This window comes from Panthera tigris, chromosome B3 (genome assembly GCF_018350195.1).
Source record: "Panthera tigris isolate Pti1 chromosome B3, P.tigris_Pti1_mat1.1, whole genome shotgun sequence".
Taxonomy (NCBI): Eukaryota; Metazoa; Chordata; class Mammalia; order Carnivora; family Felidae; genus Panthera; species Panthera tigris.
In genome coordinates this window covers 85,753,944-85,777,295 of record NC_056665.1, presented here as the reverse complement: position 1 = coordinate 85,777,295, position 23,352 = coordinate 85,753,944, and the positions used below count along the sequence as shown (strand labels likewise).

Genomic DNA, 23,352 nt, shown 5'->3' with positions numbered 1-23,352 from the left:
AGTTACCTCTGTTTGCCCCTCCAGGAAGCAGTGTACAGTTTTAATAATCATGATGCCCTATTGCAATGGCTTCCAGAGTTATTATGTAAACCTTTCAAGCACGGATTATGTCTTCCCTATTTCTCCACACCTTCCCTGATACAATAAATATTTTATAAATGACAAGTTTAGGTGAGCCAGGGCCTTATCCACAAGTTAACATAACATCTCATGCAGTATATATATATTTAAAACTTGAGCCATTTCATTTCCTTTCCAAGTTTGCTGATCTCACAGGAATATAGAATAACCAAACTATAAACTAAGAGCTCCTAGTAGGAAAGTGTTTTTTGAGATGAAGTGCAATTAATTAGTCCCAGTACCACTGTCATTGGATGGTTAGCAGTATGGAAAGGGAGTCAGTTAATTAGGATTAAAATTTAATTATTTGGAGAAGGAAGCAACAAGAGTATTGTTTAAATATTTCAAACCCAGTCTTATCTGTCAAATTACAAAGAAAAAGATGTTACAAAAAGATTTAAAACTCTGAAATTCTGTTTTCCATAACCCTTCATCCAGAGGTAAACATGTGACTAAAGCCTGACCAATCGGATGTCCACAACCTCTTGCCCACAGTGATTGGACTAGGGATTCACAGGTGACCACTGTGAGGCCAATCAAAGCCCTGCCAGGAATTTTTCTGTTATTGGAGAAGTGTCTGCTTGCCTCTTGCATCTTAAAGATTACTGGGTAGGAACAGGGGGATCTCCCAGGCAGATACCTCTCTGTGTTAGGAAATCTCTGTAGCAAGAGTGAATAAAGACAAGCAGAGACAAGCAGATGAGAGAAAGGGAGATAAAGTCTTGGAGCCAAGTATCCCTGCCATTTCCGTCATTTCAATTATAAGCCAACAAATTCCCCTTTTGTATTTAAACTGATTTGTGTTGAATTTTGTCTCAAACAACCAAAAGAGCCTTGACAAATTATTTTTGTTGGAATTGAGTACCTGCACGAATAAGATAAGCATTGTTTCTCTCACACAAATTCTTCCAGCTTTTCACTGGTAAGGTAAAACAGAAAACATGGAATATGTGTTCATTCTAGAAAACACTATTAGCACCATCAAAACACCGAAAGATCCTTTCGGGGGTATCTTTCAAGCCGTGTGAAACAAATAATGAATAAATTAAACTCTGCAATGGAAGAAACGGTATTGTTTCATTTTCTAGACAATGGCATTTTAGACTCTTTGCTCATTTTGATAATTGTATTATGGTCCAACTTGAGCCATATTTTCCACATCAAGTTTAAATATCTTTTTCTTGATTCAGTTTTCAATTACTGGTGCTCCAAAACCCATTACAAAGCAAGAGAAGCCTTAGGCATAGCTTAGTGAACCCCGTAAACTTCATAGCCCTGGTCTTGATGGCATGCTTCATGATGTCACTCTTCTTTTTCTTTTTTCACTTTTCTTTTACAAATTCTCTATTTTATTTTATTTTTATTTTATCTTTTAAATATTTACTTTTGAGAGAGATAGAGAGTGGGGGAGGGGCAGAGAGAGAAAGGGACAGAGGATCCTAACTGGGCTCTGCCCTGCCAGCAGAGAGCCCAATGTGGGGCTCAAACCCATGAACCACGAGATCACGACCTGAGCCGAAGTCAGATGCTCAACTGACTGAGCTACCCAGGCACCCCTGTCACTCTTCTTTTTGAGAAAAAGCAGAATTCTCTTTCCTCCTTGGTGGTAGGTTGAATTTAATTCAGAAAAGTTACCATTTGTGAATTCATAATGTAGTTGACAACTGTGTGATTACATTACCTGATTTGGCATTTGCATGTGTTAGGCCTAAACTAACTGATAAAGCCTAACTGCTGTATCAAAGAGACCTAACAATACAGTGTCTTAAAGAATGAAAAGTATATTTCTCTTTCATGTAAAGTCCTGATGGCAATAGCTTAGTTTAGTATCAAATCTCTGCTCCCCATAATTACTCTGGGACACAGGTCCCTTCCAGTGGTTACTCCACCATCCTCTAAGGCCCTGTCTTGTCACCTATCTATAACGTATAACTTGAGTCACTACTGCACTGAAGCTCCAGTTAGTGGGAAGGGGAAATTAGTTCTTAAATTAGGTGGATTCATAGTCTTAGTCTCTGTGATTCTCACCTTACATGGGTGAGAACTTACTCATGTGGTCACACACAAGAGGTGCTAGAAAATGCCGTCTTTCTGAGGTATCATGGCCATGGATGAAAGACAGAATGGATTTTGGAGGAGCTCCAGTATTGTTCCCAGGCTTATAAGTGCCATTTTAGTTTCTGCCATTGTTCCAGATGTCTCCTGTAATACTTTTGTGTATAAGAGGGAAATGAAGAAATTGATCCTTATAGATAAATCAAAGTCTTACATGAAGAAATTAGAGTTATAATATAAACATTGCTCTTCCCTTTTTATTTATTCAAAAATTGCCTGAATTGGTACAGCCACTGTGGAGAAAAGTATGGAGGTGCTTCAAAAAAGTAAAAATACAAAATACTACATGATCCAATAATTCCACGATTGAGTATCTAAAGAAAACAAAAACACTAATTTGAAAAGATATAGGCACCCCTATGTTTACTGCAGCATTATTTACAATAGCCAAGGTATAGAAGCAACTTGTGTCAATATGATATGATTTCACTTATATGTGAAATCTAAAAAAAAATGAACAAACAAACAAAAAACAGTATCCAACCTATAAATACAGAGAACAAGCTAATGGTTGTTAGAGGGGAGGGGGATGGGAGGTTGGGCAAAATGAGTGAAGGGGAGTGGGAGATACAGGCTTCTGGTGATGGAATGAATAAGTCATGGGAAGAAAAGGCACATCATAGGGAATTTAGTCAGTGATATTCTAATAGTGTTGTGTGGGGACAGATGGTAATTACACTTGTGGTGAACACAGCATAATGTATAAATTGTTGAATCACTGTGTTGTACACCTGAAACTAATGTAACATACATGTAAGCTATACTTAAAAAAATTATCTGGTAGCTAAATCTAGTCTTTGAGTGAATGTCAAAGCCATGCCTTTCCTATGAGGTCAACAGAGTCTAAAGTATGAAAAATAGTTAATATTAATTTAGTTTTTTATGGATGGACAAGGCCCTTCACAATATTATATTTATTCATCTATGTTTTCAGACTTTATAGGCACCTTGTAGAATTCCAGGGTAGATTGTTATATTATTATTTATTTATTATCTAGATAATGTTTCTATGAGTAGTAACACATTCAGTGCTATTATAACTAAATGTTTGTGATAATGAAATTTATCTGCCTTTGTGTTTATGTAGTATCTTATACTTTAGTACCCAAATACTGTTTCTTGTTGGTATTTAATTTACATGAAGTATAATCAGTTTCATTTTTGCAAGTTTTTCATGTGGACATAAATATTAGTTTAATCTATATTTAGTAGAAATCTTGTGTGATTAAACTGTGTGAACGCCACATAGCAGTGAGAGGAGTCTCTAAAACTAAGTCAACCTTCTTTTTTTTCCCCCACAAGCCAAACCTTGATAAAGAATGTGGTATATGGAATTTACTTAAAGTGTAGGTACAGTAAGCTGACTCAGTAAGCTGGAGTTCATGGGAGCATGGCATAAAGTCTGATATTAAATACGTGTTTAAAAATAAGAGTTTCTGTAGCTATGGTACTACTAGGTCATTCAGCAATTATACAATTAAGAACAAACACCTAAAGGCAAGTTTTTAAGGCAGTGTGATTTATTAAATGCAGGAAACTTGGCTATATATTAATTAAAGCAATGATGGCAAGTATTTTAAGTCACAAGTCTTTTACTCCATCAAGATGAATAATAGATTGCAAGAAATAATACCAATTAGAACAAGAAGAAAAGCATTGTAACTTCATCCTGCTCTTTCTTTGGTGGCAATTGTTGTTTGTGACTTATAGATAAGAAAGAACTAGCCTCTTGTGAACTAAAATTCTGAATTCTTCTCTTAGCAAGAGGTTATGGATTTGCCTGAGGACTTCTTCCTATTTCTAGACGTCTGTCTGATGACTAAGGGCAAAGCTGGCATTGTAGCCACCTTTATTCTCCTCTTTTTAAAGTGCTCATATCCTTGGAAAAGAGCAGAGAAAGGAAGCTGTTTTCTGAGAGATGGAAGCCTTGCTGTCATTACTAAATCTGTGTGTGTGAAGCCTAGAAACATCTGCATGACAGTGTGGCAGATCATACCGACATGATGCCACTGAACGTAAAGTTGGGAAGGGAGGCATGCCGTCTTGCTTGGAAAAGCCAGCTTCACTACGTGACTGGGGGGTAAGCAGGGAAGGACTGGGTTCTGTTCCTGACTCTTGGGACAAATGGAGAGCTCCTTCTTTCTAGGTAATTCAAAAAAAAGGAGAAACAAAAACCAATATTATAAGTGAGAAAGAAGTCCTGAGGCAGAGCAGGATATTTTTGTCTTTCTAGTTGTTTGAGAAGCAGTAAGACAACAGAGTCACCAGAATGGGGCAAGTGTTCTGTAGAATGGAACTCGACAGGCTGCCCTTCCCCTAAGCCACAGAGTCCTAACCCCTTTCAGCTGCCCTTCTGCATTTCCATACACTTCCAATGTTGAAATGCTGGTCAGCTTGAACTTTTTTTTTACTTTAGATAAACAAAATACAGGCAAACTTCCTCTGAATACACACACACACACGTGTGTGTATGCATTTATATATATGTATCTGTATGCATTTATTATACATATATGTAGATATATCATATATATAATAAAACAAGTGATACGTCTATTTCTCTCTCTTTTATTCACATTTCCTTCCCCTTAAAGACACTTCTGAAAGTATTTTCCTGTCTGCCAACTTAATCCACAGCTTATTTCCCCCTGGTGTTTCTCTTTGCATTACCAATCGTGTTAAGGACCACCTAGAGCAATTAGCTTTCCATAAAAGATCAACGTATCTGAAAATTGATCCACTAACCCAAATGCACTTGGAGCTTGCTTGAAGTCTAATATAGAGTTAAGTATAACGAAAAGGAAAAGGATAATTTCCTTTGAGTTAAAATACAAAACAATAATTTTTAAAGATGTTACATTGAGCTGAAATGGAGTTTAAAAAGTTATTATAAAAACTTTGTTTATAAGTGAGATTTTCATTAGTTTCATAATTTTTCATAATCTTTCTTTGCATACAAAGGGTGATTTTAAAAAACTCACTTGTTTTTAAACTCTGCCTCAACTTTTCTTCATCCTTTGTATATGCTGAATCTACTATGATTTCTGGATCATAATATGTACATATACTATACCTCTAAAATATATTTTTCTAAATTCTTAACTCAGATAATAAACTCTATATGAACAAGGGATATGCACTAAGAAAAGTGTTGTACTTCATTTAGATATGTGCTAACAGCCTTGCTTGTGTTAGTTTCTCTAGAAAGATACATGCTAACAGTAAACTTCAAAATATTCACTTCAAGATTTTTCAAGAAAGGCTGTGGCTTGCCCAAAAGCATAACTTTTAACAGCATCTTTCAAACCTGCCAAATCACATTGCCTATTTGTCCAATTCAGTGTGCATAATATTAATTTACTGTGCCACAAAGGTAGTATGCCTTAACTGTTATTAGGGGAAAGCATAATATATTTGATTTCCCTTTATGAGTCTCACATTGCTTATAATTCAGTAGGGCTACCACATTTTCTGGGCAGGCTATCAAATAGGATGTTGTAATGATTTGCTTGACTAGTAGAGTAGATGAAAAAATATCAGTTCTGTCTGTAGCTGTTCTATTTTTGAATTTCAAATTTGCACAGTTTGAAACCATTTATTCCTCTGTGGTTCTTTTTAAAAAAATAAAAAGACTCATTTATATTTTCAAGAGTTAAACACATTATACAAAATCATTTAGGGTAATGGTTAAAACAGGGTTAGAAATTGAGAGAACAAAAGAGAAGTCTTAGATTTAAGTTGAAAATGCTAAGGAAGGGACTGTAGAACAATGCAAAGAGTTTTGGTTTGATAAAAGGAAAACAGATTTTGCTTATAACTGACATCTTGGGGATCTGACTGCCTCAATTCTTTGTCTGCATTGCTATTCCTTTGTAGTTCACAGAGATGTTGAAATGTTTTCTGCTTCATAAAATGTTACTTGCCAAAATTATCTTTGGAATAATCCCGTTCTACTTAGGGATAGGTGTGGACTCGGAACCTACCAGCAGACTCCCTGTTTAAAGCATTATCATTGATTCCTTGAATGACTGACTGAGTTCTCATTCTGTACACTAAATTCTTAAAACTTTATCTTCTATATATCACTAAAAAGGAATCTTATCATTGTAGATTTTATATAATGGGATTTCTTTTTTCAGCAAATATTTACTGAGCAACTTCTAGGTGTCAGGCATGTTTTAGGTACTTAGTGCATATCAGTGGACAATACAGATAAAGATCTCTGCCCTGGTGAAGCTTATATTCTACTGGGGGAGACAGATATAAAACAATAAATATAATAAGTAATTAATGTACTCTGTTAGAAATTGATACAGCCTATAGAAAAAGAAACAGACCAGCATGAAGAGTTTTATTAGTGCTGGGGTAAGGAGGGGCAGGCTTCTCTGTTAGAGTGGTCAGGGTTACTCATTGACCACGTGAAGGTAGTTGGCCAAGTAGAGACTGGGGGAAGAGCATTCCAGGCAGAGGGGATGGAAAGTGCAAAGACCGAAAGCTGAAGTAGTCCTTGCAAGTTTGGGAAATAGTGAAGAGGTCAGTGTAGCCGAGTGGAAAAAGTGAGGGAGAGAGTAGAAAGAAAATTGGTGAGAGAAGGAATGCAGGCCAGGATTGCATATGGCTTTTCTCTGGGAGACATGGGGAACCATTGCTAACCAGAGGAATGGCATGAAATAACTTCCACTTTAAAAGGATCATTCAGGCTGCTGGGTGAAAACAGATGGAAGGGGTCAAAGGTGGATGGAGGGAGACCTGTTAATGAGGTGTTGCAGTTAATCAGCTGAGAAATGATGATCATGACTTGGACCAGAGTAGGCGCAGTAGAGGAAGTGAGAGAAGGTAGAAGTCTGGATATATTTTGAAGTAGAGCCAATGGGATTTCCTGATAGGTTGGAATAGGATTTTGAGAGAAAGAGGAGTCCACAGTGAGTCTAAGGTTGAGCAGATTGGTTTTGCTTTGTGTTTTGTTTTGTTTTGTTTTGTTTTGTTTTGTTTTGTTTTGTTTTAGTAGGGGTGGGAAGGAAGAGGGTCCAGAGTCTAGTTTTAGGCAAGTGAAATTTAAGAGGTCTGTTAGATATTGAAGCACAGATGCCAAATAGGCAATCAGATACTTAAGTCTAGATTTGAAAGAGAAGTCTAGACTCAAAATGTAAATTGACAAGTTGTTAGCACATAGATGGTGATTAAAACCATGGGTTGGAGTGAGATCGCCAAGGGAGTGAGTGTAGATAGAGAACTTCTTGAATGATTTTCATGTATTTGATGCTGTTTACTCAGTGGACCAATAAAGGCAATACTCCCTCTTCGGAAAGAACTGTGGTTTGTATTTGACTACACATTTTCACAAGTCCAGGAGATGCCCTTCACATAGACTATAATATCTGGAGCTGAATACTACAATGGCTGGTAGGGGGTAGGGGAGAAGTATAAAAAGACCGTTACATATTTCTGTACATTGCTAGGCATAGTTTGGTATGATAAATGCTATTCTTGATATATGTAATAGAATTGTAATGTAACGTAATTGATAATGTTAAATATTTTATAACTGGTATATATAATGGAATCATAGAGAAAGATAACAGTGACTTGACTTGGTGATAAGATGGCGGAGTAAATTTAGAATACTCTGTTCTCTGATGTTTCTTAGAACAGATTAATGTATAAAAACATTGTTTATAGTTAAAATTAAGACCTTTAACTGAAAGATCACTCAACACTGCCTTTAATGATCTCTGTTTGAATCTACTTTCAGGGACCCAGTTTGTCTTCCACATTCTCCCATCCCGTTGCTAAAAAGGTTACTGAAGCCCATTGCAACACTGTTCATGTGTGAGAGCAGAGGTGGGCCAGGAAGGAAAGCACAGGGATGCATTCTAGGTTTCTGTACTTTTGGATTCCATTAGGAGTCAGTAGGGGTCAAATATGTCCTGTGGTCATCAGTCCATCAATGTAGCAGGACACTTTCCAATGTCTCTTTTCTGTGGCCCAGGATGTAAAGGGATAGGGGAAAAAAAAGATCTTTTGCTTTATGTTGTAAGCATTTAAATCTCTAGAATGAAAAAGAACAATCCCATCCTTTCTGGAAAGTGATGCCTTCTATGTGATTTTTCTACTTCCAGCTCTCAGGAAAAAGGCTATCGTTGAGATGAGGTATCTGTTGGTGGTCATGGGCAAGTAGGTGAGAACTGTAGACACTGCCTGCTGGAAATAGATACATTGATAAATATATATATATATATATATATATATATATATATATATATATTTATATGTAATTTTTTAAGTGTCTCTACCTTACAGAAGTCAGATTTGTGACCAAGGACAAGTAATTTGAAATATAAAGCACACTCAAACTACAGAAGAATTACAATTTTACTTTAAACTTGTTAAATATGTGTCTGTATTTTCTGTCATTTGTTTTATAAGAACCATGATATAGTTCCTTGAAGACAGTTGTCAATTTGGGATAAAAGTAAAGGTTTATGCAAGACTAGAATTGATACAGAAATTAAATAGCAATATTTTGCATTGTAAATAGCAGCACTAAATCCCTGGGCCTGAAACAGTTTTATGCAGATTGCTATTCTCTCTCAATGTCTTCCCTCTACCTGGAAAGCCCTTCTCAATGTGTCGTACCTGTGCCCACCTTTGAAATCCTTCAGCCTTTTAGGCACCCTTGATGGTGCTTCAGGCTTTGTCCCTAGGACCTAGCACAGCACCTAGCATGTACACAGCCCTCAAGAATTATTTGTCAATTAGGTGCTGATTGGTTGCCTTCTTTACATAGCTGAACATCTGAGCATGTGATGAACAATATTGCAATTTTGTATTCAAGTACTTAATGTACTTTATTTCATATAATTTTTACCAACATTTCTTGTCCTTACTTGCTTATTTGTATAATACTCAAACTAATGACATAAATGTAGAATAAATAGCTGTCAGTTCAGTTTATCTTGAGAATTACCTGAGATAATGGCAGAGGCAGTAACCCTAATCAGCTTTAATTTATTTATTCAACAAATTTTTATAGAGCTTGCTGAGTCCCAGCCATTATGCAAAGTGATGGGATGCAAAGGTGAATAAGGCAGGTGGAGTCTCTGTCCCCCTGGAGCTTTCAGGCAAGAAAACACAGTTGCAGTGCCATGTAATAACACAAGTTCAAGGTACTGTGGGAGCACAACAAAGGGCACGCATATCAGTTAGATTCAGATTCAGGTACAATGGCAGAAAACCCAAATAGCAGTAGTTTAAAAGAAATGGACGCTTCTCTCCAACATGGATGCCTGGAGGTAGATAGATCAGATCTCCATGATTTAGAGACTGCCTCTGTCCTGTTGCTGTGTTGTGTGCCCAAAGTCACCTCATTGTCCAAGATACCTGCTCCAACCCTAGGTTCACATCCCATCAGTAGGAAGGAGGAAAAGGGAGGAAAGGAACAGCCTCCCTATTTTTAGAAGTCTTCTCAGAAGCTCAAGTATTCAAGTGCGCAAACCACTTTCACTTATACCCCATTGGCCAGAACTTGCTCACATGGTAATGCCTACCAGCAAGAGAGGCTGAAAAATGCAATATTTATTCTGGGCAGCCAGGAAGAAGAAGGAGGGGATGAATATTAGGGGACAACTAACAGTCTTTGCCCGAGGATTTCTGGTAAGATGGTTGCCCAAATTGAGATCTGAAGGGAAGTAGGATTCTTGGAAGAAGTCTGTGTGTGTGTGTGTGTGTGTGTGTGTGTGTGTGTGTGTGTCTTTACAGGACATTTCAGAGAAAAAGGAAAGGCCCAGAGAATTGAACACTGAGAAGAAACTGTTCTTTTACCAATCATGATTAAATCACTGTATGATAGTGTCTGTACTCTTCTTAGGAAAAGATGTGGGCTCAAGTTAAATCTGACGAAGAGGATGGGGTACATGTTCAGTACAGTTTTGTGGTTAAATAGGCCAAGAGTCCTATTCAGAAAAAAAAAATGGAGGCTGGGAGACGGTTTACAACAAGGTCATGTTAGTCCTTTTCCAGCAATACTGGCTCAGGTGAAATCATGTATGTAAGCCAGTTGAAAGAAGGGAGCAGTTAGGGGAAACCCCAAGGTAAGGTTCAGGGGCTAGCCCATACCTTTCTGTGCTCATGACTGGGTCACATTACCAGTTTCATTTGAATCATACAGAAATGGTCATGGTCACTGAAGTGACATGGATCTGTAAGAACAATGAAAACATTTACAATATGATAAATTCACAATATCAACCTGCTTTGGGATTTCTTAATTTTCATAAATTCTGGCCTTATAAAATTAGTCTTTTATCTAATTTAAATAAATCTAATAGAAATTCTTGCTAGCTTGTTACTGTGATAAATAAGCAATTGCCTCAAAAATAACAAATGAAATATCTTGAACTTCCTTATATATAGCATGTTATTTGGAAAATGTACTTTTTAAACATGTTTTTATACATTTTTTACTGTATTTTGGTTAAGTTTTGATTATGCTTTTTATCCACAAAATGAATAAAAGATGCAGATAGTCCAATACATTTAAAAATAAACCTATCTTGAAGATATTTTATCTCTAAAGTGTCTATTTTTCTGGTTTGAAGATCAAGCACATAATTTAATTTGAAAAACAACCAGAAAGAGTTATAAGGAAAGCTCTGGTCTAAATCTATAATTATGTAGGTTCTCACTTCTTTTTCATATTCCTTCTCAAATATCATGAAGTTATAACCTTTTTTTTCCAAGGAAATTGGTTCCATGGTTGATAGTTAGCAATACCATTTTTGTATTATGCATTGGTAGAGGAGATTGAACCTTTTTATTTTGTGTTCATCTGTGGCTGGTGAGTTTAATAAATGCTAAGTTGTGAGAGCAAAACTTCTAGGTCTCATTTGTTTTCAGACTCGTGTGTCTTGAGTTGGCAGTTTCAAAGTCATCTTCTTGCCTATGTTAAACTTTGAACTTTATGAGAAAAGAGAAATCATTAAATCTGTGTCCTCTAACCCATTATTTAGATAATGACTTCATCCTAGATAATAGAATTGCCAAATAGTACACAGTACAGTTCAGTTTCCAGGGGTCACATCTAGGCCTATGACAACATGATTCATCTTGTTCTACTTTTATGGTTATTTCCATCAATAATTATCAGAATCTCACAGCCCCTAGCTATCCAGTAGAGGACAACAACCCAACAACCAGCCATTCTCACCCTGAGTCAATCTGGATTTAACTCTGAACTCTGATTGAAAACCAAAACTTCCATATCATTGCCAACATATCTGTCCTTTCTGCTTATGATGCATTTTGCTGCTTACTTGAATTCTTCAAGATTACTTGTTTTGATTAAAGATGACAATGAATGAACAACCAAGAGATTCTGGACAAATTACATTTGATAATTTAAGTCCTACTTTCCTATTGGCCAAGTTACAGTTTAGTAGGTAGCTGTATAGATGGGCATTACAGGTACATGAGACATTGGGCCATCTATGCTCTGATGAGAGATCATGCTTTTACTGGTAACCAAAGGGTAGCAGTTGGAGCCTCAGTGCTCATGTTTGTATGTGAATGTGTGATTGGGAACAGTGGGAGGATTAGTAGACATATTATTAGATTGTTGGGAGAGCATGTTAACAGAGGCTAATATCTCACTTCTTAAAATCTCTCAATATGGGCCACCTGGGTGGCTCAGTCAGTTGAGCATCTGACTCTTGATCTCAGCTGAGGTCTTGATCTCAGGGTCGTGAGTTCAAGCGCTGTGTTGGGCTCCACTCTGGACATGAAGCCTACTTTATTTTTTTTTTTTTCAAAACGTTTTTAATTTATTTTTGGGACAGAGAGAGACAGAGCATGAACGGGGGAGGGGCAGAGAGAGAGGGAGACACAGAATCGGAAACATGCTTCAGGCTCCGAGCCATCAGCCCAGAGCCTGACGCGGGGCTCGAACTCACGGACCGCGAGATCGTGACCTGGCTGAAGTCGGACACTTAACCGACTGCGCCACCCAGGCGCCCCGAAGCCTGCTTTAAAAATAAAATAAAATAGGCGTGCCTGGGTGGCTCAGTCAGTTAAGCGTCCAACTCTTGATTTTGGTTCAGGTCATGATCTCACTGTTTGTGAGTTTGAGCTCCACTGCAGGCTCTGTCCTCACAGAGCACAGCCTACTTGGAATTCTTTCTCCCTCTCTCTCTGCCCCTCCCCTGCTCACGCTCCTGCACTCTTTCTGTCTGTCTGTCTCTTTCTCTCAAAATTAAAATAAAATAAAATAAAATCCCTCAGAATGTCTTCAATGAACATGGATACATTAAGAAATAAGAAAAAACAACCAAAGAACTATTTTTTTAGAATATCTTTCACTGGCATTTTATGGCCTGTGGGATGAATTACAAGTGACTGAACATGAATCTGACCCTGACCTATACACTTACAGCCTCATCTCTTGCCATGTCCTGCCTTCAACCCTCAGCTACTGCAATGCTTATCTTGTTCTTTCCTCTTTCCTTCTTTTTGTATGCAGTGTCTCCTCCATGCCTGATGCTCATTCTGTCCTCTTTCGGCCTCGAATCCCTTTCCACCTCTCACCCAACTCCAGGCTGGATCAGGAGCCTCTCTCTGCTGTGTTCCCATAAACTCTGACCATTGCACCTCCTCCCATGCGTTATTGTTTGTTCTTGTGTGTCCATTCCCTTCACTAGACTCTATCCTCAATGCCAGACACATAAAAGACAACCAATGTAAGCTTGTTGGATAAAATGAATGTTTCAGTGCATACTAGAGGTTGGAAAAGAATTTTAAGTAACCAGAAAACTATAACAATCTAAGGTAGTTACCTACTTACTACCAGAAATGCCCATTAGCAAACAGGAAACGAGGAAAATTTTGCAAATAGGTATAGATAAATGTGAATAGATTCTATGAATTCTGTTACTGGTTTTAATAAGTTGTTGGGATTGTTAGTTCCTGTGGTAAATTTTTTGAGAAATATATCAACTAGTGCTATTTGGTGTTTAACATGTTGCTTCTTTTCTAATGCCACGTTAGCGGGAGAAACTGTGTCCTTGCTTTGCTAAACTGATTCTGAGTATCTTACTACCTTATGCTCATGAGATGCACATAAGTGCACTTAATAGAAGCTTCTTGCTTGGTAAGAACTATATTTTATACGTCTCAGTTTCCAGGGTAAATCCTATTTATGAAATTAGAGCTTTATCCTTTTCTAGCTAATGTAATAACATTTAAGTTAGAATTATAAGTAAAACATATAGTACCTTAAAGGTACGATAGACCATTTAACTTTTCCCTTTACAGGTAAGGGACTGATGTCCCCAGGGGTAAATTTTCATTCCCTGAAGGCACCAGGATGAGAACTCTGGTCACCTGATTCTTACTTCAAGGTGAATGTGAATTTTAAAGCAAGAGGAAATGTACTGAGACTTTCCTGGTTGCAAGTAAGAAACCCACCCGTGCAATCCTGAGTAACAGATCTTATTCTGAAGTTAAAACAGTGCCCAGTGGCTTTACTATTGTGCCTAGCAATTCTGTTGCCTCTGCTGTCCTACATCGTTCTCCTCCCATCTCTAGGCAATGGGACTGATTGGGTCAGTGATTTGGTTACCAACCACTAAAGAGCATTCCTGCTGGGAAACCTGTGGCACAGGCATTAATATTGGATCCTGTTAGTTTCAGCCAAAGGAAGACAGTTGTTTTGGGTCAATACATAAGAACTTTGGGCTAACTGGACTTTACCAGTATGGGGAGTAAGAGACATTTGTATATATAAATATGGAATGGGGAAGGTGAACTAAAGCACAGCTAAGCTCAAATTGAGTTAGTTTGCAAATGGAAAGAGTGGTAAGTGGTCTGTGTTTAAGAAACTACCCACAAATAATATGGCTTTTGGGCAAATCAACCAACACTGTCAACCTCTGTTTGCTTATATTCAAGTAAAGATGAAGATAATACATACTCACCTTGCTTAGTAGTTTTGCATACCTGTGATACTGTGTGTTAAATGACCATCGCTGCCGTCATTATTTTTACTACCGCTAGTACATAATACTATTTTTACTGCTACTATTGTTACATGCCAGTAGTTTGTAATTGAGCAGTCTTCTCTGCTCAGTTAGACAACAGGAGGGCTTTACAATGGATTTGCAAGAACGTATAGAAATTCTAAGTGTGCAATTGTTAAGATCATGGGCTTTTTATGAGGTTACTGCATATTTCTTAGCTGTAAGATCTTAGACAAGTTGTTAACGTTGTGTGCCTCAATGATCTCATCTGTAAAATGGGAATAATTATACCTGCTACCCAGCAAGCTCTTGTGAAGATTAAATGAGATAAACTAGGCACTGCTTAGAATACTGTCTAGCATGCAAAGAACACTTAATATATATTCTCTATTAAGCTATTAATGTATTAAATATGCATTGGATCCTTGTACCTACCCAGGGAGATAAACGACATCATTATCTTTATTTCATGCACACTGAGATTGAGGCTATGATTTGTCATGTTAGTGAGTGGCAGAAGTGCTGAAACCAAGCTTCTCTCCCTTCTTTCCTTCTTTTCTTTCCTCCTTTCCTTTGACATATATTTATTTATTGGACTGGAATGGTACACAATAGTTCCTGCCTAGATGATTGGAATTTTGGACATCTGATTCCTTTTGCATTTTCTTTCCCCTACAGCCCCACCTCCATGCTTGTGCCAGAGCACTCATACTTTTGTCTTTTGCTACTAGTCTCTGACTACGAGCTGTCATTTCCAAAGCCCCAAGTTTTATTTGAATCTTCATACTTGAGAAATCAATGGGGTCAAGGAAACAAGAACCAGTGTTTACATAAGTGTTTATTGGACTTTTCTTTATCGTCTTTCAGGTCTTGTAGAAATTTGCCTGATGCACCCCCTCGACGTGGTGAAAACCAGGTAAGGTTCTGCATGAACAAGCTTTATTGACTTTGGCTGATATCCAAATTAAGATGTCAGAACACTAAATGCTAGAACTTGTCCTAGGCCAGTAGCTTCTCCCAATAATGGCATTTATATTTACTTCTTAAGGAAAATGCTATCTGACAGATAAAATGTGAATAGGGAAAAGCATTTTTGGAAAGAGGTCATCAGAAGGTATGTGATATTTTACTGACTTCACATGACAACCATTAGGTATGATTTGTGGCTAAGCTGGTAAGCGGGATAAATTTATCAAAGTGATGTAAAAACTGAAATTCAGTGAATTATGACAGCAGACTTTCATTAGGCATTGCATATAACAGATTGCTACTTAATAGTCAGCATTTTGATGTGAGACTTCAAAATTTCGGGGCGCCTGGGTGGCTTAGTCGGTTAAACGTCCGACTTCGGCTCAGGTCATGATCTCGCAGTCTGTGAGTTCAAGCCCCACGTCGGGCTCTGTGCTGACAGCTCAGAGCCTGGAGCCTGTTTCGGATTCTGTGTCTCCCTCTCTCTCTGACCCTCCCCCGTTCATGCTCTCTCTCTGTCTCAAAAAGAAATAAATGTTTTTAAAAAAAGACAAAATTTCAAGTAAACTTCTTAAATAGTGCTTAAAGTGGCAACCGTTTGCCAATGCAAAATGCCATATTTCTAGGAAAATGCATTTGCTCTTAAAGGAAGATGCAAATCAGGGCAATGTAATAGTTCTATTTACCATTTGAAAAAAGTGAAAAAAATTCATCTGGGTTTTACTATGATCTAGAGCATTTTTAAAAATAAATCTGTGGCTGAATTACTGAGCTCTCTATTTTTTAAATTAGAAGCTGTTAGAGTTTAGTGAAAGTTTCCATTTATTTGCATTGTGTCAAACCTAAGAGCAGCGTACCTACGTTGGAGCTCAATAGCAAACAGTGCCTTGCAACCAATGGTGGTTGAACAGACCCTCACTGCCGAAGTTAGAAAATACTTGAAGAGTCAGGCTGATCATTGAATGGACATGTTGCTTAATTTCCCTAAAGAGGCAGCAGAATCTTAAGCTGCCTACTGAAAGCAAGGCTGTGACATGCAAATAATATTGCATTTCTAAATGAGAGAAGATGAGAATTTGGCCCTGTCTTAGCTTGAGCAGCTATAACAAAATACTCAAAATACTCATAGACTGGATGGCTAAAGCAACAGACATTTATTATAATTCTGGGGCTGGAAAGTCCAAGATCAAAGTGCCAGTCCATTTGGTTCTTGGTAAGGGCCCTCTTCCTGACTTGTAAACAGCCACCTCCTTGTTGTGTCTTCACCTGAGGGAGAGAGGCAGCTCTGATATCTTTCCCTCTACTTATCAGAGCACTAACCCCATTATCAGCACTCCACCGAGTCTAATATCATGACATCACCTAAACCTAACTACCTCCCCAAAGGCCCCATTTCCAAATAACATCACACTGGGGTTAGGGGTCCAATATATGAATCTGGGGGGACACAAACATTCAGTCCATTACAGCCTCAAGTCACCAAACCCAAACAGAGAAAGAAAACCACAATTACATTCAAATGTAAAATTGCATGCACTCCCTGGCCCATCTTTTTACAGTGTTCAGAAACAGAAAGCAAAACTCACTGGCATTTCCTTCTTAGACTGCATGCCAACCTTTGAAAAGCCAAAATATTGTTTCTAGCCTCACTGAGGAATAAACTGGTTTTTTTAAGGTTAATTTCCTAAATTGGTGACATGTTCGAATGAGCACAGAGGAGAAATAAGAATGATTTAAATAAGACATGATATTGAAATTATGCTCACTCATTCAGTCACACAATCATTCATTCATTTACTTATTAAGTATCTAGTGCCTGTGGGTTCCAGGTGAGCTCTGTCCTAAAGAGCTCACAGTCTGATGAGTTAGTAGGAATTTCATCACAGTAAGTTTCAAAAATTGTATTATTTCATGGTACTGGGTTCGAATAGAATACTTCTTGAAATGGATGTGCCAAGTAACTGGGGCTTTACATCTTTTTTGTTACATGGATATTTTGAAAATAGCATTCATTGATTGGAATCAGTCACATGCTGTTGTCTAACTTCAGAGGGGAGGGAAAATATAATTCATCCAGGTGCCCTGAAGAAGAAGGGAATTTGATATGGGATGATATTTGACCCGTATAGCAATAAAAAGTATATTGAATAAAGACACAATCATAGAGTAAACTGAAAGTCCAAAATAACGTGCAACTGACTTTGCAACAGAAGTAGAATATGCAAAGATTGGCAGCCTATCTCACTGGGTACTAACACAGAAGTGACAGGGAATAGATAGGACAGACTAAATGCTGAAATCACTTCACCATTATATTGTACAGGAGATGACTACATTTCTAAATAAGATAAACTGTAAACTGTAAGAGATAACATATGAAACCATGCAGCATTGGTAATTTTAACATGTCACCTTCCTTAATGACATCAGGGGCACTGGATTCTAAATTGTTGTAGGCATTGTCAACGTGGGAGATGACATACACCATGCCAAACCTCACTTCCTTCAGAGTGCTTTTGTGGGCTGTTTTTGCCTATCCTTGGATAATATTACTTCAAAGGTAGTACTCTGAATTAACCTGAGTATGGAAATGGCTCATTTTCAATAATATCTCATGTGCAGAAGTATAGCAAACTAAATTTTTACTTCTTGGAGTTTAGCCTTTTCTTTTTGGATTCTATTTCTGTCTAATTCTTTTCATTGTGGAATGAAAACGCATTTCCAAACTCATCCTTTACAGAGATTTTTTTTCTTTTTCTTTTCCTTTTTTTAACTTTGTAAATGATCAATTCTGTTACCCCAGGCTGAGAGCCAAAGGAGATGGTGGTATTACCTGAGCCCAAGGGCCAGGGTTACCTGGTGAAGCTGGAACCATAGTAGATCTGTCTAGTTGTAGCTGGAACCCCAGCCATTGCCAGGTTCACTACCTGAGGCAGACAGACAGAGAGAAAAATCCTCTACTTTCTTATTTCTCCCCAGTCTTCAGTCTCCCACCAGTGCTTCTATTTGCTAAACTGTGGAAGCCTAGGAAACCCAGCCTAGCAGAAGGCAGTCTTTTTGCATAATAAAGCAGGACAGAGCAAGGGAACAAGAAAATGGGTCTGAAAACAAACAGAACCAGGACAGAGAAGCCATCATTCTAGTGAGATTTGGAGAAAGAGATGCTGTAAGTGTGCATTTTCCTTTTTTTTTTAATTGAGATGTAATTGATATAATATTATGTTAGTGTTGGGTATATAACATAGTAATTCGATATTTGTATATATTGCAAAATGATCACCACAATAAGTCTAGTTAACATCCAACACCATACATAGCTACAAATTTGTTTTCTTGTGCTGAGAACTTTTAAGATCTACTCTCTTAGCAACTTTCAAATATGCAATACAGCACTATTAACTGTAGTCACCATGATATACGTTACGTCCCCAGGATTCATTTATTTTATAACTGGAAGTTTGTACCTTTTGACCCCCTTTACCCGTTTCACTCACTCCCTACCCCCAGGTTCTGGCAACCACCAATCTGTTCTTTTTACTTATAAATTTCATTTTTTCTCTTTTTTTCTTTTTCTTTTCTTTTTTTAGATTTCACGTGTAAGTGAGATCATACGGTAGTTGTTTTTCTCTGACTTATTTCACTTAGCACGATGCCCTCAAGATCCATCCACATTGTCACAAGTGGCAGGATTTCCTTCTTTTTTATGACTGAATAATATTCTGTTGTATATAGTGTATTCAATTTCTTTACCCATTCATCCATTGATGGGCACTTACGTTTCAAGCATGCATTTTTAATTTTGTAAGAACTCACTCTGCATTTTAAAAGATGATTAGAGGGGCGCCTGGGTGGCTCAGTCAGTTGAGCGTCCGACTTCAGCCCAGGTCATGATCTCACAGTCCGTGGGTTCGAGCCCCACATCGGGCTCTGTGCTGACAGCTCGGAGCCCGGAGCCTGTTTCAGATTCTGTGTCTCCCTCTCTCTCTGACCCTCCCCTGTTCATGCTCTCTCTCTGTCTCAAAAATAAATAAGCATTAAAAAAAATTTAAAAAAAAAGATGATTAGAAGTTATAATTAATAATTTTTTTTATGAAGGGATTTTAGGCACTGTGGCACCTGGCTTAATATAAGAACTAGTGTATCTGCTTCATAGAAGTATAGCTCCAGGGATAGACCCATGTTGGCATAAGCTAGCCACATGGCAACTGCCTTGCTGTAAGTGTCCCACCTTATGTTAGCTGAGGAGACTTGACTGAGATGCTATTATATACATGACACTTAGGTAGAATCAAGGTCTCTTTTGAGATTCTTCCTAGAGATAGGCCTATACATTATTTTATGGTTCTTTTAAAGTTATATGCAAAGAACTTTGTATACAATTGTGGGTTAACCTTCTGGTTAAGAACACATAACTATAAATGACAAAAGACTCTATGTCCTTGTATAATTAGAAAGACCAAAGTTAGTTTCTAGCTTTGTATTCTCCCAAGGATTTAAATAAATAAACAAAAACAATAAAATAATCATATCTCTCTCATATTGTCTCTCATTCTCTGTCTCTCTTCCTCTCTGTCTCCCTTCAACTCTCCGTTTCCTGCATAGGATTCATTTGGGGGTAGGGTGCTTCTCTCACTTGGCACCAGATGGCCCTAGCAGCTTCAAGCTTACGTGGGCCTTGGTGTTTGTGTATACAAACACCAGAGGATAACCTGGCAGTTAAGGACTCTGGCTCTAGAGTTAGGCAGCATGGGTTCAAATCCTGCTTCTTCACTTACTATCTGTGTAACATCAGGTAAGTTACTAAACTTCCCTGTGCCTAAGTTTCCTAAGCTTTAAATAGGAACAATAATGGTATGTACATTATTGTGAGAAATGAATGGGGATATACATATTTATGGTATTTATATATGCATATGTGTTTATATGAATATATATATATGTATATAGTGCACGCGCGTGCGCACACACACGCACACACACACACACATATACATGGCATTTAATACTGTGTCAGCAAAGGAAAAGGGACTACAAAGACAAATGGAGTTTGTAAGGTAGTCAGGGAAATACGAGGGAAAATAAAAAGTGTGGGAGAGGGGAAATGTTTAATATGGAATCAGGCGGTTTCAAGTTTCCAAGCCGGAAGACTTGTGTTATATGAGCACTACATTTAAATCTTTTCTCAGAGGGGTGTTTGCAAGTAGATAGTCCTTCTGGGTCTGAGGGCAGGAGAGCATCAGTTTCATCTATGCGTTCCTGTTGACATCATTCCACATATCATTTTAGGGCTATGTGCTGACATTATTTAGGACTGTGTGTCACAGCAAGCATCGTGCCTGGCCTCCAGGAGCTGTGCTGTTGTCATTAAAAGACATAAAATTTCATAAAAGAGGTGGGAAGTAAGAATCTGTTTAAATAAAAGAGGAGATATTACTTGATAGGATGGTGAGCAGAAACATCTCAGGCTTGTAGTGCAGCTCCAGAGACTGGATTAGGGAAGAGTGAGGTGAGAGGGTTTCCAACAGGTGTGCCAAAATGAAAGCGGGGTGGGCTGAACCCACAGGGGACTGAAGGTCCTCAGAGAGCATGTGTGACAAGCTTCGAGATAGAAAGCAAAATGCTGGACTTCATCTAGGACAGCACTGGCTAATCAAAATAAAATTCCTGACACACATATGATTTTAAGTTTTCTAATAGCCACATTTTAAAAAGTAAAAGGAAACAGGTAAAATTAAGTTTAACAGTGTATCTGGTTTAACCTCATGTATCCAAAAACATTGTCATAGCAATGTGTTTATCAATTTAAAAATTTAATGAGATATTTTACAGTCTTTGTTTGAAAATAATTTGCCCAAGGTTCTACATGTCCTTTTTTTTTTAAGTTTATTTATGTGTTTTGAGGGAGACAGAGAGCCCAGGCAGGGGAGGGGCAGAGAGAGAGGGAAACAGAGAATCCCAAGCAGGCTCTGTGCTGTCAGCATGGAGCCTGATGCGGGGCTCAAACCCACAGGTTCATGGTCATGACCTGAGCCAAAACCAAGAGTCAAGACGCTTAACTGACTGAGCCACCCAGGCGCCCTTACATTCCATTTTTAAATACTTAACCCTTGAAATCTGGTGCATATTTTAACACTTAGGGCACATCTAAATACTGACTAGTCAGTCTCATTTCAAATGCTGTGTAGCCACACATGGCTAGTGGTTACTGGATTAGATAGCATGGGTCTGGAATGCAATGGGAAAGAAATTCTTTAAGGGGAAAGAGAAGTGGTCCAGTGGTTCCTCAGTTAGAAGAATACTGTTGCTTAGAATGCGTTGACAGTTGCAATTAAGCAGGGTCCTCAGTGGAAGGGAATTTTACTGCATATGCATTTGAAGGTTTGTACCTGTGTGAAGAAAGTGGCAATCAGAAGCTTCAAAGATTTACCCATATCGCAGTCCAAGGGGATTTTAGCTTAATATACCTTTCACACTTTTATTCCCTGGAAGGGAAATGGTTCCTTGTGCTTCAGGAAGAGAGCATTACTAAGGTGTTCATTCTGTTTCGCCCCCAGTCATTTTTAATCACTTTTGTTTCATTTTTGAATGTGGCATAAATCAGGTACAAACTAAATAAATTACTGATCCTGTAAAAACTGATCTTTTAAAACTGCGTCCTGTCAAAAAGCTGCAAGGCACATTTTCTGGTGGGTGCTAGGGAAGGCAAGAAGGGGAGAGGCGTTTCCACATCTCATTACAGACATACAGTTACAGGCTGCTGGTGAGTGGATCGGCCGGTACATACCTTGGCTTCCATCCTTCCTCCCATCAGGACTTAACTTGCACTGAAAAGTCTTATCATACTTCTCTCAAAACATATTAATCACTGTGTGAATTCTAAAGACTCACATGGGTTGAAAACTTGGCATCCATACATTGTTATATGTGCTTATGGGGCTTTTACTCAAGTTGTTGAGATTGATTTACACTCTGTTGGTGGCTCCCATACCCCAGACCTGCTGAAGCCAAAACTCTAGGGGTGGGACGTACCAATATATTTAACACCCTCTTGGGTGAATCTTAAGCAGGGAGCCCAGACTAGTCACTGGGTCAACCTTTGGGAAATGTTGCTGAATACCCTTATAGGCAGTTCTGTAAAAAGTTTTCATGTAAAGAGTTCCTTCCCCCCACCCCTCTGTGCATGTGTGGATGTGTGTTAAACATCTCATTTACCTGTGGTTCTCCTTGGTTTCATTTATGTAAACTGCTTTTGTTCGTAATGAATAAAAGTGGAAGGACAGAAGTTCCCTGCAGAGCTCATTCTGTGGTTTGTGAGAATGATATGGGAAAGTATTATCTACAGCCAGAAAAAAACATCTATTGTCCTACTGAGTGAGGTTACAGAAGCAAAAATCAATGCCAGAGGATGGGAGAGGAATGAGCGTTGGTTGTCACAGAGAGAAGGTAAATGGCTGTGATGGGTAAAAATGATTTAGAGGCGTTAGCCTGCCACAAACTTTATTAAAAAGAGAAATCTGAGGACTGCTGTGGAGACAGGCTACTTTGTGGGGAGCCCAGAAGAGAGTAAGGAGCAAAGAGCTGGGGTGCATCCACAGCCTCCCTTTATGGCAGTAGAGAGGGAACAGCCATGAACTTGAAAATGAACACTTAATTTAAGAGACTGGAGTGGGGACATTGAGCAGCATTGGGGCCCACAGAACAGCAGGGAGGAAACAAGGAACGAAGAATGTTTTCCCCCAGTAGATCCTTTAAAAAAGAAAGAAGAAGAAGAAGAAGAAAAGAATCCTTTCAAAATGGGAATAGAGCAGCAGGGAAAGTTAGGCTGGAGTAGAGAGGGGAGGCAGTAGAGTCTATAGGATTCAATAAAAGTAACAGAGCCGCTGAGAGGGTTATTTCCATATGTTAACGATTTGTCCGTGGTATAAAACATTAAGATCACATTCAGGGTTAGACCATGGTTATGCCTGATTTCTCATCATCCGTAGAAATTCGGGGCTAGACCACTGTCATGGCTTATTTCTAACCATGGAGAGAATGTGTCTGAAGTAAAGCAAGCAAGGAGTAGAAGCACATTTTTATAGACTATGTTTTTATTGGGACTTTGTCACTGTAGCTAAATCAATCAATGGCAACATATAAT

At 38.3% G+C, this 23,352-nt stretch overlaps 1 protein-coding gene across 1 annotated transcript in view; it reads left to right on the top strand.

The window, feature by feature from the left end:
• SLC25A21 (solute carrier family 25 member 21) overlaps nt 1-23,352 on the top strand; it is a 480,180-nt gene that overhangs the window by 273,357 nt on the left and 183,471 nt on the right. The window contains exon 2 of the mRNA XM_007073713.3: nt 15,111-15,159. Coding sequence (XP_007073775.1) covers nt 15,111-15,159 — 49 coding nt within the window. The remainder of the gene's footprint in view (nt 1-15,110; nt 15,160-23,352) is intronic.